Genomic DNA, 17,500 nt, shown 5'->3' on the forward strand with positions numbered 1-17,500 from the left:
CGCCTCCTTTCGCTTTTAACTCTTGAAGCTAACAACTTAAGTCTACCAGAATGGGACAAAATTTTGATTAATATACAGTACCATGCAAAAGTAAGTTGACAGTCCCTCAAAACTCAAAATGCGAAAGTTGATTCTCAAAAAGTTCGCAGATCGAGGATGAAGTCGACTTTTGAGACGTTTGAGGGCTTTCAAGACAATGTTCAAGACCCTCGAGGGGATAAAAAACAAAGGTGTTTTCGCGTGATTAATTTTTCAACGTCTCTTCAGGTCTATTTTATGGGTTTTACGTCAGTGTAGGTTTCAATCAATTTTCCCATTCATCAGAAATTCTGACAAGACATGTAAGTTAATTTCTTTGTTGAATTATTTTGCTTAAATTTGAAAAAAATGTCTTCACCTAGCGTTGTAAGTTTTGCAATATCATTGATTGGCCGCTTTGTGCCCACATTGTTGATTTTAACTTGAATACTTAATTAGCCCTCTGCCGTGTATTGATACAGAAACTAGTTGAACTGAGTATTTTGCACTTCATGCCCCCAAAACTTATCCATCATTTCACTTCATAAAAGTTGTACGTGGAAAGGCATGATTTTTGAGTGGTTGTTCGTATGAATGAACATTTTGGAGTGAGACATCAATTACAGAGTCATGTGGTTTATTGCCTTCACCGATACCGCCTTTACTTGGGAGCCTGAATACGGCAGACAAAAGAAATTTTTAAGCCAAGTATTTATTGCTTCACATTCAAAGAACACTCGATGTTTGCATTTTGGCGTTTCACCACCTCCATTCATATGTTCCTAAGTATTCATCAATGGGAAAGACCGTTTTCAACCAACTTGGAGTTGTTGGTGACCTGAGCTGTCTGTAGAGAGAGCGGTGAGTTGTTTGGCATCACTAAACAATGGTTTTACACCCAAAGAGAGGCTAGATGGGTTGCATTTAGAGATCGCTGGCTGACATGATGAATTAAAATTTCTCTGTGTGCGTTTCACTTCTATATGATAATGACAACACTGTAGACACTGTAGCTTCAGGACTGACATTTAGGGGTGAAGTACACAAGGAAGTGTCCTGGACATCAGGAAAACAGCTTGAGACAGACATATTCAATTCACCAACTTTCCCAGTGGTTTTGTTCTATAGAACATGGTGTGTACTGCAGTAGTAACTGGAACTAATTAAAGGGGTTATAGTTTTTGAGTGGACCTAATAGAACATGTTTACTCAGTGTCATCATTATTTTCAAACATGTAACTATTTTCATACACTTTTTCTGTTTTTCTTTACAGTTAATCTACTTTCAGTTTTACTCCACAATGTCTGCAAATAACAAATGTACCTTGTTTGCAGACCGCAATTCAATAAACAGGACAAATGTCAAAGGAGATGCTCATCATGCATATGCTCCTAACAAACAGATGTTGTTATTGGAAGTCAAGGCTAAGATTGTGGCAGCCGCAGTCAAAATATTTGGTGTGAAAGATGTTGATGGATTTCCAACATACATACATTCCAAAACACGTCTCTAAGTATGACAAGAGAATCAAACAAATTTATCTAAGAAATCTTGCCACAGGAACTGTGGACCAGTTCAATGTGGATGGAAATCTTATAATAACATAATTGAACAGGCTCTTCAAGATCGTGACAACCAACACTCGTGGGTGCTGGCCGTTTCTGCTGCAGACACAGTGGTGTGACAAAACATTCAGGTTAAAATTACTTTTAATCTTTTGAGTATTTAATAGACCTTACTCATAAATGGACCCTGTTTTATCATTCTTTTGCTAAAGTGCAAATTAGGCTACCAAGCCTCATTTTACCGCAAATAATTTTTTCAATTCACTGTATGGTATTGAAACTTGGTAGGCTAATTTGCACTTGGACAAAAGAATTATAAATTGACCACCATTTATGAATAAGGTCTATAAAAAGGGCATTTAAGTCTATGCTTGGAGCTTGTTACAAAACAAGTGGTTAACTTTTTTCCAGCCTGGACACATAGCTTGTGCAACTCACCAGCACATATGCTCAGGGATTATTGATTGTGTTTGAGTTAGGTTTTTCTCAACCCATTGACCCCTGAGAGCGACACTCTCTCTAACCCCAGACGATTTAACTCGTCAATGGGGGAAGCCTAGGGCGTTTGAGGTGTGAATGGGTTAAACTCAGTCAACAACTGTCCTCATTAATGAATAAACCGTTTCACAATATCTTTTTCTGTAGACATGCTGCCCAGCATTGTCGTAGGCATGAACACACCTGTCATCAACTTTACATTGATGACACCCCCTCCAGTGGACAGCCATCAACTGGTTTTGACAAAACAGAGTCTGATGACATGTTCAATTACAAGTGTAGTCTTATGGACCATGGTCTGCTTTATATGACGTTCACTGATGCTATTGCTCAAGGAGATGGAAACCATATCATTTCTACTGTGATACTAGGAGCCATAAACATGCTCTAGAGGCATTGTACTTGCAGCCACAACAGCAATCCCTTTAAGTCGCCACCAGGCTTATCAACAGCAATGGAACCAAGGAGTTAACAATCATGGGGGCAGTGGCAGGAATGTGCCCATTGACCTGGAGATTGAGCATGATAACAATGCAATTAAAAAGGGACTCAGGAAGCTTGGTCCATCATCCGCTCTGTGTCAAGGGAGTGCAAGATGATGGAGAGGTCTGGAAAGCATTTTGTTAAAACCACAAGGAAAGATCTGCTAGACTTGTTAACCTGCTCTTGCTGGAAGGTGCATTGGAAGAAACACCTGGCAGACTGTACAAACACTTTAAACAATTCCCTCGATCTCCCTTGGGTAATTTGCAAGTAGGAAAGATGTGTAGGTCGATAAAAAAATACAAATATGAGAAACAAATAGGTAGAAAAGCACGATGAGATAAAAAAAAAAAACCAGTGGAATCAGCTTGCAAGTCTTAAATCAGTACAATTGATTAATGCCACTCGTGTTTAAAAAAAAGAAGCTTACATCAGGAAAGGGAGCACAGTTACACCGTTATTATTTCTTGTATTTTTCTTTACCTGGCACTTGCGGCGCATGTTCTGGTACTGTGCAGATATGCTTTATTGAGCTCTGCCTTAGGAATGAAATTGACAACCTATAGTGACTCGAATGTTAAATCCCTTCAAGAAGAGAACGAGTCTCTAAAGAAAGAAATAGAAGGTTTGAAGACTGGATTTGGACGGATCACATCCGTGTTAAAGTCTCATGAATCTTCGTGCGGTGGCCATAAACCACATCCTGAAATGGAAAAATCTGTGGAATTTGTTGGAGCCGAGTTTGAAGATCTAAAGGGTATTCACGTAGCAGCCAAGAAGGACTTAAGGGCACTTGGTGAACGACAATTTGACGAACTGGCTATTGAAATTGATAATCTGGACAGTTACAGTTTTAATGTTAAACGGGTCGGTGTGCCCAAGATTGCTGAGACAGGTTCGAAAGAGCTTGCTAAAGACACGACACGAACTCTGTGTTCGCATCTTTTCAAGCTATGGGCTGTAACATCAGGATTAATGATATTGACATAGCCCACAGAGTGCCCGCAGGCAACGCTACAAATGGCCCAAAGATTAAGCCGATCATATGTAGATTTGTGAGGCGACTAATACAAGAAGAAGTCATGTCATGACGATCAGAGAAATCTATAGTCGACCCAAAAGATGTAGGCCTAGGAGATGCGGCAGAGCTATCGAATTCCATGATGCTACACCACCTTACGCCAAAGTCCAGGAGCTTCTTGCGGAAGTGAAAAAATTCAAGATAAAACATAAATACGCTTTCTGCTGGGTGAAAAGTTCTGTCATCTATCTTTGACACATAGAGGGCAGCCGTGCCATCAAAGTGAAAGACCTCAGATCTCTCCACATGTTAGGCCAGCAGGAATTAGAGATGACCACGCAAACCCACAGCTACGTTCATTTGTATTTTCTTCCAAAGATTTCTCACTATGACAGCGAAACGAGATAGTAAATTGTTTACACAATTGCTCCGTGAAGTACCTTATAATGGTATTAACATTGTGTATGCTCATGGACAGTTTAATAATAGTTTAAACAGAGTTAAGTGAATAGAGTGTAATGTGAAGTGCTAGATATCAATCCCATATGAACCATGTGAGCGTTAGCCCTACTGATGGAAATGGGCCCACACAAGGACAGAGAAAAACTCTGACCAGGGTGGGAATTGAACCCACGACCTTCGGGTTAGATCTCCGCCGCTCTACCGACTGAGCTACAAGGTCAGACGGGAGCAGGCCGTGGGAAGTGAAGATGTTAAAGTCACGGCAATGAACATGTACAAGTACAAGGAAAGGTTACGTTTAAAGAAACGTTGGCCGTGTAGCACTTATATTTTAAACAGAGTTAAGTGAATAGAGTGTAATGTGAAGTGCTAGATATCAATCCCATATGAACCATGTGAGCGTTAGCCCTACTGATGGAAATGGGCCCACACAAGGACAGAGAAAAACTCTGACCAGTAACAGTATTTACCTTCATAAATACCTTCGAAAAAGTACCTCGAGCAACTTACTAGCATCTTTGATGTTGATATATTTAACCTAAATGATGATAATTCTTCGGTTGATCCAGATCTAAATTGCTTATTCAAAAATTTTCATTGTAAATATTATTCTCCCTTAAGTCTTAACCAATAATTTAAACCTGACGAATCTTTCCTGTCAAAGTTGTCTTTTTTTCATACAAATATCAGAAGCGTGAAGAGCAACTTAGACGATTTTCAATGTAATATTCTTCTTGAACTAGATTTTCATTTTAATATTATTGCAGTGTCAGAAACTGGAATCTATAATGATATTCTTGATGTCAACCCAAATATTCCTAATTATAACTTCGAGCTTGTTCCAACACCCCTTGCTGGAGATGTTGGAATGCACATAGATGAAATAATGAATTATACAGTTATTGAAAGAACATCTAATGAGACATTTCAGGCTCTGCGGATTGAACTGCAACTTGTGAAGCTAAGTAATATTATCTGCCGCGTCATTTATAGGCAACATCATTCTATAGAAAGTTTTTTTGACAATTTTGAAGAAGCTATCAATGGCTATAGCGCTACAGGGAAACCGATTTGTCTTTTAGGTGACGTCAACATAAATATTCTTCGTGCCCAAACTTGTAATTATGCCCAACAATTTCTTCATTGCCCACAGAGCTATGCCTTTCTTCCAACAATTGATAAACCGACATGAGTGTAGAATAATTCAGCGACACTTATCGACAGTATTTTTACACGTTCTGCGAATACTTTGGTAGTGGGAACATTGTTTCCAACATCAATGATCACATTTCCCAATTCTGCATATTTCAATCTTCTATTGACACAACTCAGTCCGCCAAAATTACTATTCATGACTGCTAGAAATTCGAGACTGCTAGAAATACTCTGAGCAGAGATTTTTACAGGCACTTTCACAACTACATTGCGAATCTCTTCTTTCTGGGAGCGATGTCGAAACGCTATTCTCTACTTTCTATAACAAGTTGAATAAAATAACCAACAAACTCGCCCATGAAGTGAAAAATGTTTTGATTATCATTCCTCCAATATTTTGAAGATACTCTCAACGAAGCTTGCATCAGGAAAGGGAACACAGTCATTGGTACAGTTTTTGATGTCATCAATTTTTTAACAAAAACTTGTATACATCTGGAATGAGACAACATATTCCACAATAGAAAACACCATTCTTCATCATTTTGTTGGATATGTTTCATTTCATAGGCACTTTATGGCATTTATTCAGTCAAACATGATATTTCCTATTACACTACCCGAGAACTGAGGGTAAACTAACTTGCCATTGTGTCCATCATCAACAGACTCCACTTTCAATATTGACTGGTCCAGTAGCTCCATGAATGATTGGTCATTCACCAGTTCCACCCATTCATCAGTGCTGTTGTCTACAAAATCTCCTCCATGCATGAACCACTGGCATCTCTACATCATTTAAAAGTGACTGGAATATTTTCAAAACAGAAAAGCATGTTTCCTGAGGTGGAAACATGATTTGATCTGTGCCAAATTTCAACAGTTTTGTGTGGCAAGCTCGTTTTAAGGCACTTTGTCAAGCCTGCAAATAATTTTTTGCTGTAAGCCTGTCATATGTCAGGCCAGGGACAAGGTTTGACCTGACATGCAGCTACCCTGGTCGGACAAAAAAAAAATTCCACAGTTATTTAATGGGTTGCCTGTGGCAGACCACTTTACGAATTGCCCGGCGTCTCATTTTCCTTGTCTCGTTTTTCTTTTTTTTTTTTTTTTTCCCATTTTTAAAAGTGGTTAGGGTTCGGGTTAAGGTTCAAATCTTTTGCATTCCCAAAGCCGGACAGGAAAATCCTTGTTTTCCGTGATTTAACGTCAGACGTAAACTATTTCTGCTCTAGCATGATCGAAATCACGTGTAAGATCTTATGGAGTAAAATCACTTAACCTTATGTCAATATTCGTATGGGAAGACACCACTGTTGTTATTCAAATTATTCTTCAGGAACTTTAAAAAAATCATTCAAGATTCCATTCGAATGTGTGAAGTTCCATGGGGAAATAACTGCCCCTCTCCGCAAGACAAAGTATTAAGAAACAACCAATAATAGCCGCATGTAATCGTCAAGTGTGACACGGTTTGGGCAAATGGGAACCCTTTGTCAAAAACGCAAAATTCCTTGGAACATTCACCAGATCCACTGTACATACGCTACACTACTCATTGAACCCAACTAGCATAATACAGTTGTAGTATGCTCTGATATGTCTTGGTGACCAATCTAAGCTAATACAAGCCATCACTTTTTAGAACTATCTTCAGACCAATGTATTAAAAAACAGTATTTAAAATTTGACGTTTGAATTATTCACTTGCACATATTTTCCGTATCTAAAGGAGGGTTAAAGATGAGCTAGAAATAAATCTTTTTCCCAGGTCCGTAACGTCCTTCGGTTTGGATACAGCATTTTGAATTTCCAAATTTTCACCTTGCGTGACACCATGATACTGAGCTGGTTGAAAAACATGTCTCTTTCTATGATTCTCAGACATTTGCGCGTTTCAAGTACATTACGAGATGTGTTCATACACATGTATTTTATCTAGAAGAGTGACATGCGTTACTCATGCATGAACGTAGGTCACGCAATTAGGGTATTAGTGCATTGTGTCAGCCTTTTTGGAAGAGTGTTTTTGCGTATAGTGTGAAGTCACGCAGCCCTCCCGCGCTCGCTGCTAGAATAAACGCCTGGAAAGTTTGTTTAAAGCATGTGCCATGGTTTTCTATGGATTCCACCGCTACATAAGCATTTTTGTGGCAAAGTGAACTCCAGGTGTTTTGGTTGATTACCAGCCCCCATATTGGTGGACCATGGACGGTTGACCGACATTGCAGCATCGTGTGAAACGCTTCGGGAAATTGATAACTTAGAAACGATGTACCACAGAGACCTGAGAATTGCAGAGGTGGTTTATATATTTGTCTTAACAACATTTCAAGTTGTTGGCTTCTTTTATTGAACGGTTTCGAATTTGCTTTTTGTTGTGTGACAATGAAAATTATCAAAACATGCGCGCACTGCCCAATCCTGTTTTGACAATACTGTTGCTTTCGTTTGCCATTCTATTCTTATGTTTTTGCTTTCTTTTTTGTCATTCTAGTTGAACAAAATACATTTGTACAAATCCTGAAATGTTTCAGCTTTTGTTTGTGCATAGGAAATAAAGTTAACATTTCTAATTTAGTTATTGGAGTTGCCGTGAGGAATGTAATTCGAGTCCCTAAAGATCCACTGTAAAACTGGTCATAAACGCAGTCAAACAACATGCATTTGTGGAACAGTACCCTTGTTGATTCCACAGTACATGCACATCGCAGTGTTGTTTGATTTAAATCAATGCACTGGTAAATATACATTTTTACTTTGCATCATAACAGAAGACCCCGGTCAGCCTTTCCGGTCAGACTGATTGTTTAGCAGTCAAAACCTCAAATTTACCAGACAAATGTCTGATGACCGGCGCTTATTTGCAGGCTTGCCTTGTTGATCATCAGGTGCAATGGTCTCAATGAGTCAGGTTTTCTTCAAATCTGTTAGTTCTTTCTGAAGTGAGGCCAATTGCTTGTTTGAAATTTCCCTCACTTGGGTATCTCGCTCTGTAGTGTCTACAGGTAAATGTAAGTCCATGTCACAGTGGCCAGCCACCCTGGCACTGACAAAAACACTAGTGTCCACACAAGTGTCCAAGTGGCCAGTCAATATAAGCGAAACGAAAGTGCTTAAGAAAAAACTGTCTTCCGCAGGCAGTAGACTTGATGTAACTATTCATGTCAGCATCTCCTACCTTGACATTGATTGCATTGTACAGAAGTAATGCATCACTCTGCTCACCTTCTCTTCCACATCGACCACTCTCTTCCAGGTAGGCTTCGATTGATTTTGGAGGACCAAAGTGTATTACCCGTGCAACTCCCTTACAGTTTACACCCATGCCATAAATTATGCTATGGTGGCAATAAGAAGCTGAAGACATGTTTTTCTGTCTCCAAACTGTGTAAGAACATGACTCTTGACGCCTTCTGGACTACCAGAATGCAGCATCTCAAAGGTTCAATTATTTGACTTTGGTTTTCTGTGAGGCAGTTGCGGTAAGTGCAATAAATGGCAAATCCACGAGTAATTTTAATTTATTAATCAAGAATAGCAGAACAAAACGCCGACCTATTTTTGTTGTTCGATGAAGTTCCCCATTGTGCTACACAATGAACTTCATCAACTGCAACACCTATCAGTCTTTCCTGATAAATTTCACTGCATAGCACACTTCTCCATCTTCCACTTGCAAGAGTTGATTCTGGAGATATATAGACAAATGTGGCATTACCTTGCTCAATATCCCGTAGAGTTGCTGGGTCTTGGACCAACAAAGGCAGCTTTCAATCCAAGAGAAGATAGTGTCTTTACTTGATCTTGCATTAGGGCTAAGAGCGGACTGATTAGCAGAATTATTGGGTTTCCAATGAACGATCAAAACGTTTTCATTCATACACGTGTGTATGAGGCGCCATTTGAAATATCAATTACTTGCCATATCAAGTCCTTAAATTTACAAAAACTTTCTCACCACTTGTAAAACAGTAAAGAGCTTGAAACTGACTCCCCCGCACTGAAGAGATGTTGAAAATCGGGCATACTTCTTTAATACAGCGACTGAAACGTTTCCAAGATTGCCATGACAAATCCTTCCCCCTTGCCGCCATTGCAATTGTTGTGATATTTCTGCGATATTGCATAAATTACAGATTAAACATGCAAATTATTTCTCAACCAATCAGCGCCCGACTGAATTCCGGACAGATTTTAATCATCATATGGAATTTTCTTCGCTAAGATGCAAACGTCTCTCTCGCCTTAACGCTGCTAGTGGCCGGGGCGATGTGAGTTGGCTGTATTCGCAGGCTAAGAAAACATGAGCCATGATAGGAAATCGCACATACAGTAGAAGCGATTGTGAAAATGTTTCGATACTGAATGTATCCAAATAAGGAGAAGGCGTGTGAAAAGCTCTTGTCTAAAGCTACTGTTCCGCTTATTTATTGTTTCACCTCGATATCCTCCAAAAAGATGTCGAAACTCAATCCTCAATTTTCGAAAACATCGAAGATCGCGGATTGAGTTTCGAGTCAAAACTGTCAACTTACTTTTGCACAGTACTGTAGTTGGCCTTCTGATACCCTGGGTGCCAGAATAATTTTTTTTCCAAAGTTCCAAGAAAATGCTACAGATTTGAAGATTATTCTTAATCCTCCTTGGTCTTTGGCCACTCCACTGGCATTCAGAGTGTATTTAATTTTGAGCGGTTACTTTCCCCATTTGGCACACTCAAATAAAAACATACTCTAAAGTCAATTGCTGTGATTTTCCAAAAGAAAGAGGTTTAGATCACTGCTTATCCTTGCCAAAAAACATGCAGTGCTCACATGCTCACAAAATCCATTCGCTGCTGTGCATGTTCCGTCAACTTTATAGTAGGGAATAATTTATGAGCATCAAAAGGTTGATGTCAATGGTTCTTTCACACTCGAAATCTGCCATACATCCAAACTCCACGTATTGATAATGAAATTAATAAATTTTGAGGAGGACTACTTTTTTCATGGCATGAATGATTTCACGGCGGTATGATAACAGTTTAACGAAATTTCATGGACGTTCAGCTTAAATAATTTCACGATGTCTGCCATGAAATCGGCATCATAATGAACTTTTCATAAGCCCCCTTTTCATGTGAAAGGTTACATATGACCTCATCCCATTTCATTTGCGAAATCAGTGACTTTCTGGGGACACTATCATAATATTCTGATTTTACTTGATCCCTAGATCCCTTTCCCTTGGTTTAAGCACTTCTGGAAAATGTGTAGCTGACAAATTGGAGTGTAGGTGAGAGATGGCTTAGAACCGCTAACATGACACTGACCATCTGGTATAGATGGCAGGGCAGGTGTAGTACAGTAAACTGAACCCGCATACAAGACATGTGGATTAAGAAAACCCAGGCTGAAATTTGATAAAAAAGGAGCATATATATAAGAACACATTCTGCCTGAAAATTGAAAATTGTTCTTATATATAAAAACTCTTCCCTTTTCAGTTTAATAGAACAAACAGTGTCTGTAGCTTTACTGTGGTATTGCACTAAGATCTCTGTATAAATGCTAGTAATTTCACTTGCTGTGAATAGCAAATGTACAACAACTGTATTTGGAATTAAAAGTCTTATAATTACATGAGAAATATGCAATAAAATGAATGTCACCATTTGTCAAAGTGTCAGTCAAATCCTTTATTTTCAACAGACAGGGCAATGATAAGGAGAAAACACAAAAACATCAGGGTTTTCATTTGAGGCCGGAGGCCGGACGTTTTGTCCGGTCGTTTGCCATTCCACATCCGGTACTTTGAGATCAATATTGGCGATTTTTTTTTACTACTGTATTATATATTTTTCTTACTAAGGTATCTCATGAACATACTGACTAGAGAATAACAGAATAATCAATTACATTCTTCAAAACGGCCATATAACTCTTTTTTCTTTGCTCATTGAGCGGCGGGATATTTTATTAGTCTGTGACACAAACAGTGATGATTCAGCTTTTGGCTCGGACCTTGATGAATAGACTACACTCTTGATGAATGAACTACAACCCAAGTTACCAAACATCTTTTTTGAAAATCAAATAAATTCGCAATGATAAGCCAATGAAAATTCTGTTGTTACCATTCTCCCTCCCCCTCCCCTTACCAACTGACCATTTTCATTCAGTAATTTACTTTTTAAAGAGAATTTTAGAGAGCACCAGCATTGCCTAGGAAACTGTTTCCTTGGTTCCAGAAAGTATGTCTGCCACTTTACAAAAAAGTTGAAAACCCTGAAAACATGCAATATGTATGCAGTTCTATCGTCTTTGGTTTAATTTGAATACACAAAGTACCATTGCAGATCAATCTTTCACATCAGATTTCTGTAGGTCACTTTTTCTCTAATCTGTATCTTTTCTCTTCTGTGCTTTCTGTAACTTTGTGATCACTTTTCTCAGGTGGTAAGCATTGCCAACAAGTCTAAAGTCAATAGGAAGTTCTTGCCCTTTGCCTTTACCAGTATTAAATCTGCTGCCAATACACTCGGCCTCAATTTGCCCATATCGTGACAGAAATTTGTTTAAAATCTTGGAAAGTTCGATCGGTACGTGACCAACAAGCACCCAATCTTTGTTTTTCATGGCCACTGCATATTTGTCGTGATCATTTTGCGGTTCAATTTCACAGTCCAAGATTTCCCCAATATATACAGTTGCATTCATAAAATATGCATGGTACCCACGCATGCTTGCCTGGACATAAAATTCGTATTCACCTGCCATTTTAAAGCTTGATTTGCATGAAATGTGGCTGACTTTTTATACAAACAAACATGGAAGTCTCCATCAGCTCGAAATGTCTTTTGTAAAACCGCTGTACAGAAAAAGTTTTTAACTGCCTCATTTTAGTGCCCGCGCCGTGAAGAGTTGTGGGATGATTGGCGAGAATCTTTGCTTTCCTTCTCTGTTTGGAATCGATTGCGAAAGATGAATCGTACTTTATTCGCCTGTGGTTTGCGAAAATCGGTACAGTTAAAAAATGGAAAGCTGTACGACATTACAGAAACATTGGAAAAGACAGTTGAACTCAACAGAGCAACAGTGAAATGCAAACACTGCGACAAGTCCTTCACAGGTCAACAATACCTGGACAGCCACGTGCAGTTCAAGCATCCTACATTCGCCAAACACTGTAAACAGAACTCAAATAGGCTGAGCTCTGAATCGACAAATGGATCAACAATTGTTTTTGATGCCAACACAGGAAACACAGAGATGATGGATGGGAGTCTACAAATTGGAAATGCCCCGTGTGATTCGACAAATCAATCTCAAACTCGCAACAACAATTGAAGGGGAACGAACACTCGTAGGTCCTACACTGTTGAATTTAAGAAGAAAACTTTAGACCTGCTAGATTCAATGAAAACGTCACAACATAAGTACCGGACTGCGGCAAAGCAACAAGGAGTTAACAAGTCATTAGTGTTTAAGTGGGAAAAAAGCAGAAACTACATTATTGCAGAACTGACTCTCAATAAGAAGAAGCAGAACACAGGTGATGGAAAGCCAATTAGAAAATTGCCAGTGCACTGAAAAATATCCTGAGGCTTCTAAACTTTTACTCGTCGAATTCAAACTATGCAGAGCAGCAGGCAACAAAGTGTCCAAACTTTGGTCCAAGAAAAAAATGAAAGAGGAAATTGCTGCATGCTATGGCCCAGATAAAGCTGCAAAATTCAAAGGAAGCAGCAATTGGTTCCAAAGATTTAAGAGAAGACATCGCATTGTACTTAGGAGAAGGACCAATAAGAAAAAAGTATGTTTGGATGATGGGCGGGAAGCAATCCAAAAATTCCACAGGGATTTAAGAAGATCACTGAAGACAAGCAGGAGACGAAACAAGTCCTCTAAAATCGATCCAAAATATGGCAGACGGATGCCAAGAAATAGATACAATGTTGACCAAGTTCCTCTACCACTTGTAAATGAGCAGGATAAGACTTACGAGACATTGGGTGCAACACAAGTGTGGGTGTCACAACCGTCAGCAGGTTTGGATAAACGACAAGCAACATTACAACTTTGCATCAGAGCTACTGGAGTGCAAAATGTCAAACCTGCTCTAGTCTTTAGAGGGAAGGGGAATGTGTCCCAATGAACAAAAAGAAAAGTATGACGAAAGAGTTGATGTGTATTTTCAGCAAAATGCGTGGATGGACGAGGAAATAAATATGCAGTGGACGAATAACACACTTATTCCAGGAACTGGAGATGACAAAGAAGAAAAAGTTCTATTTGCAGATAGTGTTAGTTTCCAACAGAGCCAGACGTTTCATGAAACATGCAGAGATGAGATAAATACAACAGTTTACATGCTAACTGAGAACCATACGGACAAAATTCAGCCAGTTGATGCTGGTTGTGGGCGAATCATGAAAGTTAAAATAGGTGAAGCATTGGAAAGATGGTTGGAAGAGAAGGATAATCTAGAGAAATGGCATGATAGACTATCAGCAAAGGAGCGGAGGATATTGATGACCCAGTGGACTGGAGAGGCCTGGGCACAGTGTTGTACAAATCATCACTTTTTTAAGAGATCGTTTGAGAAAACTGGCTGTTTGATAACAGCAGATGGCTCTGATGATGCAAATATCACCCCCCAATGATTGAAGGATTACAAGTTTTAAGTGTAGATTAAATACCTTATACAAAAACTGCCTGGTTGATAACAGATGGCTGTGATGATGTGTAGATCTCATCCTAAGTGCACATTTAACAAAGTCTAATGTCATTTCTTTTTTTAATATAAGGCTTCAGATTTAAGAAACTAGAGATACGTACACTTTGATTAGAATTAATTTCAATTAATAATTTTTTTATCATAAAAGATTTTATTAATCAAAACCTTGTGTAACACATGATTCCATGATCACAAACGACAACCTCCACATGACCAAGCCTCCATAGTTCTAATCCCTGAGGAAGACTAGCATATGCCAGTCGAAAGCTTGGTTGTGCAATTTATTTTCTAATGTTGTGTCTCAAGTTTAATTTTCTCTCAAAGTTATGTATTTCATCATAGTTAGTACATCCCTAACATTTTTTTAGAATTAAAAAATTAAGAACACTTAAGAACACTTTCAGGCTGATTTCACCTAAAATACCCGATATATAAGAACCCAATCAGCCTGAACCCCAAAAATGGGCGTTCTTGTATGCGGGTTTTTACTGTAATGAGAACTCTTACATTTCACCAATGTGTTTCTTGTATGATTCCCATTAACTAGGTGTTAAATGTCTGTGTTTCACACAACTACATTTATAATAGATGACAATTTTAAGGACCAGAATTCGAGAATTTTAGAGACCTTTCACAAAAGCCAATCAGTCATTTTACACTTCCCAGTGAGTCAAATTAAGACATTTAAGCTTTGCTGATTGCTGGGAAATAAGACTCACCTTTTCTTTCCAGGGTCTGAATTTTTCTTTTCAGAAGACCAAGTGACATATCAACAGTGATGGTGGGAACAGTCTCCATGCTTACCGTTTCACCATTGGCAGGTTTGTGACAATTAATATCTATGAAACATCACCCAAAACCTTGTGAGGAATTTCACAAAAGCATCAAATGAACAGGGGATAGACTTCTGTGGAAAGTATATTGTCAGTGGCTGGGCCAAGACGTCAGATGTCTGTGTACAGCCAATCAGTAACATGCTGTACAATGTACAAGGGCTGTATCTCCATTACGTACAAACCAAACAAGTGAACTCTTTTCACAGCTGTCAGGGAATTGTTTTGTGGAATACAGGAAGTCAAAAATTTGATCTAAAAAGAGCTATGACAAGCGAGTGCCTTATGCTATTCATAAGACCCAGAAGCTGTGAAAGGAATGATACATGGAAAACAAATTCCAAAATAAACTCTGGTACAAGGTTTCAACGTTAATTACATGACACAGTGCTTAGGATCAGGACCCATTTCCTTTCTTTTTCTACATCATTGTCCAAATGTAAAGATAAAATAGACACAAGGAATGGGCATCTGAAGAAATGTGAAGTAAAACACTACTCTCACAGAAATAAAAAAGGGGAAAAATCTAATGAATCATTTCCATTGTTAGATGATACATTTCCATTATGAGTGTAGTCTAGTCTAGTCTAGCCTAGCCAGTGACATACGAGAGTCCTTTGATTTTCAACTCATTTCTTCTGACATAATGCATATCAATGGCTGACTCACCAAACTCTTTCTCAATTTTCTGTTTCAAAAAATCCATTTTGCCTGCTTCTCCATGAACTAAAACAACATTCCTTGGTTCTGCCTAGAACCAAAACAAATTTTGGCTGATGCTTCGCCGATTGATATAATAAAAAAAGGCCATGATTTTTCCCACATGGATTCCTCATAAGGAAGATATGAAATGGATACTACTGACCTGCCGAATAAGCTGCATGATTCCTTTTGCATCCGCATGTGCACTAAATGACATGTACTGAACTGATAGCTTGACGTCAATCTACAAAAATACAAAAATGTGCAGAGCACTAAAAACCTTTGGAGTTAACTTTATTCAACTTTCACAATACTAGGGTTACGATAGATTCTGTACAAAGTAAGCAATTTGCGTGCTAGCCTGAAAAAAATCCAGGCTTGAACCCATGAGCATTTCATTTGCAGGCACTACTCTACCAACAGAGCTGTCAAGCCTGCTAGTAGCTGGTCAATTGCAAGTTCAAGTTACATGTATATCCTGTAAAAGAAAAATGAGATTATTTTTATTCCATGTCCAATCTGCAGTTTATCTGCAATAAATGCCATTTTATGTGTTCTATAAAAATCATAGATAACATGTGAAAGTTGTGTTTTAACTGAAAGATCTTTTCCAAATGGTCTGAATAGCACAAGTGTTACTAATATTCTTAAAAATACAACCACACTTTTGAGTTTAAGGAACATGTTTCGATGTTTCAAACATCATCTTCAGCCATAGTGAGTGAGAAATTAAAATTTTTACAAGATAATTCGTATATATATTTATTACACATAACACGAGAATTTTATTCCATAAATCTCATTTGTAGAAATCTATACGCTATATTTTCAAATGTCAAAAAATCCTATACAACCAATCAGAATGGCGTACAGCTGTTTCACATGTCGAAATATAACCAATCAACGATAGCGTAAAGAGCTTTCTGAGCCAATCAAAATCGGGCATCGTTTACATTGAAAAAGCTTTCCAGATTTGGCGAGTGATTTGGCGGCTTTTAGTGGCGACGCCTCCAGGTTTGTGTCGGTTGGTTGCTCCCTGGACAAGTTTGTGCAGCATCAAGAAAACAAGAACACATTAAGCAAAACACAGAGAGATGTCTCGTTGCTCCAAAAATTTTTAGTTTCAAGGAACGAGCTGATAGATATTGAAAACATTGATTCAAAAGACCTTGACGTGTTACTCGCCAATTTTCTACTTCAAGTTCGAAAGAAAGATGGACAACAATACGAACCCACATTGCTCACGTCTTTTGTTTCCAGCTTTGATCGTTATTTAAGAAAGAAAGACTATTCCTCGACCGTTATGGAAGGAAAGGAGTTCAGAAAGACTAAAGAAGTATTAGTCACAAAGCAAAAGGAACTTAAGAAAGAAGGGAAAGGAAATAAACCAAACGCTGCACGAATGCTAACAGACGAAGAAGTAGATATTCTGTATGGCCACGATTTACTCCGTTGCTCTTCATCATAGGCTCTTATTAACACTATATGGTTAAACAAAACACTGTTCTTTGGACTGAGGGGTTGTCAAGAGCACAGGGATATGAGATGGGGCGACGTTGAAAGAAAAGAAACAGCGGACGGAACAGCATTTCTAGAGTACAACGAAAGACAGACGAAGACACGAACAGGCGCTAATCCAAAAGAATCTCATACTATAAAGCCAAAAATGTTTGCTGTCGTTGGCAGTGAAAGAGATCCTGTCTGGGCTTATGACCTCTATGCTTCTAAGAGACCAGATGACCTGAAGTCTCCAGATAGTCCGTTTTATTTAGCAATCAATCACACTACAAAAGCCGTAAATACAAAACCTTGGTTCAAGTCAGCTCCCATGGGAGTTAACAAACTCAAGTCACTTATGAAAACAATGGCAGAAAAATCTGGATTAGATGCGAAAAATCTCACCAATCATAGCGGAAGGAAAAGGATGCTTCAGAAACTGAATTATGAAGGAGTACCGCCAACGCACATCATGCAGATATCAGGGCACAAGAACATACAAAGTCTGAACAGCTACAGCACTCTGTCGGAGCGACAACAA

At 38.6% G+C, this 17,500-nt stretch overlaps 2 protein-coding genes and 1 pseudogene across 3 annotated transcripts in view; 1 reads left to right on the forward strand and 2 right to left on the reverse strand.

Moving 5' to 3' along the window:
- The window catches only part of LOC138052024 (large ribosomal subunit protein bL20-like), a 596,113-nt gene that overhangs the window by 553,173 nt on the left and 25,440 nt on the right, over positions 1 to 17,500 (reverse strand). The window lies entirely within an intron of this gene.
- LOC138052018 (integrator complex subunit 11-like) overlaps positions 1 to 17,500 on the reverse strand; it is a 151,304-nt gene that overhangs the window by 17,632 nt on the left and 116,172 nt on the right. For both annotated transcript variants that reach the window (XM_068898368.1, XM_068898369.1), the window contains exons 17-19: positions 15,626 to 15,706; positions 15,430 to 15,511; positions 14,647 to 14,766 (exon numbers count right to left, since the gene is read on the reverse strand). In XM_068898368.1, coding sequence (XP_068754469.1) covers positions 14,647 to 14,766; positions 15,430 to 15,511; positions 15,626 to 15,706 — 283 coding nt within the window. The remainder of the gene's footprint in view (positions 1 to 14,646; positions 14,767 to 15,429; positions 15,512 to 15,625; positions 15,707 to 17,500) is intronic.
- On the forward strand, positions 12,172 to 13,874 carry LOC138051674 (uncharacterized; annotated as a pseudogene).

The sequence above is a fragment of the Montipora capricornis genome, chromosome 6 (assembly GCF_036669925.1).
Source record: "Montipora capricornis isolate CH-2021 chromosome 6, ASM3666992v2, whole genome shotgun sequence".
In the NCBI taxonomy this organism is placed as follows: domain Eukaryota; kingdom Metazoa; phylum Cnidaria; class Anthozoa; order Scleractinia; family Acroporidae; genus Montipora; species Montipora capricornis.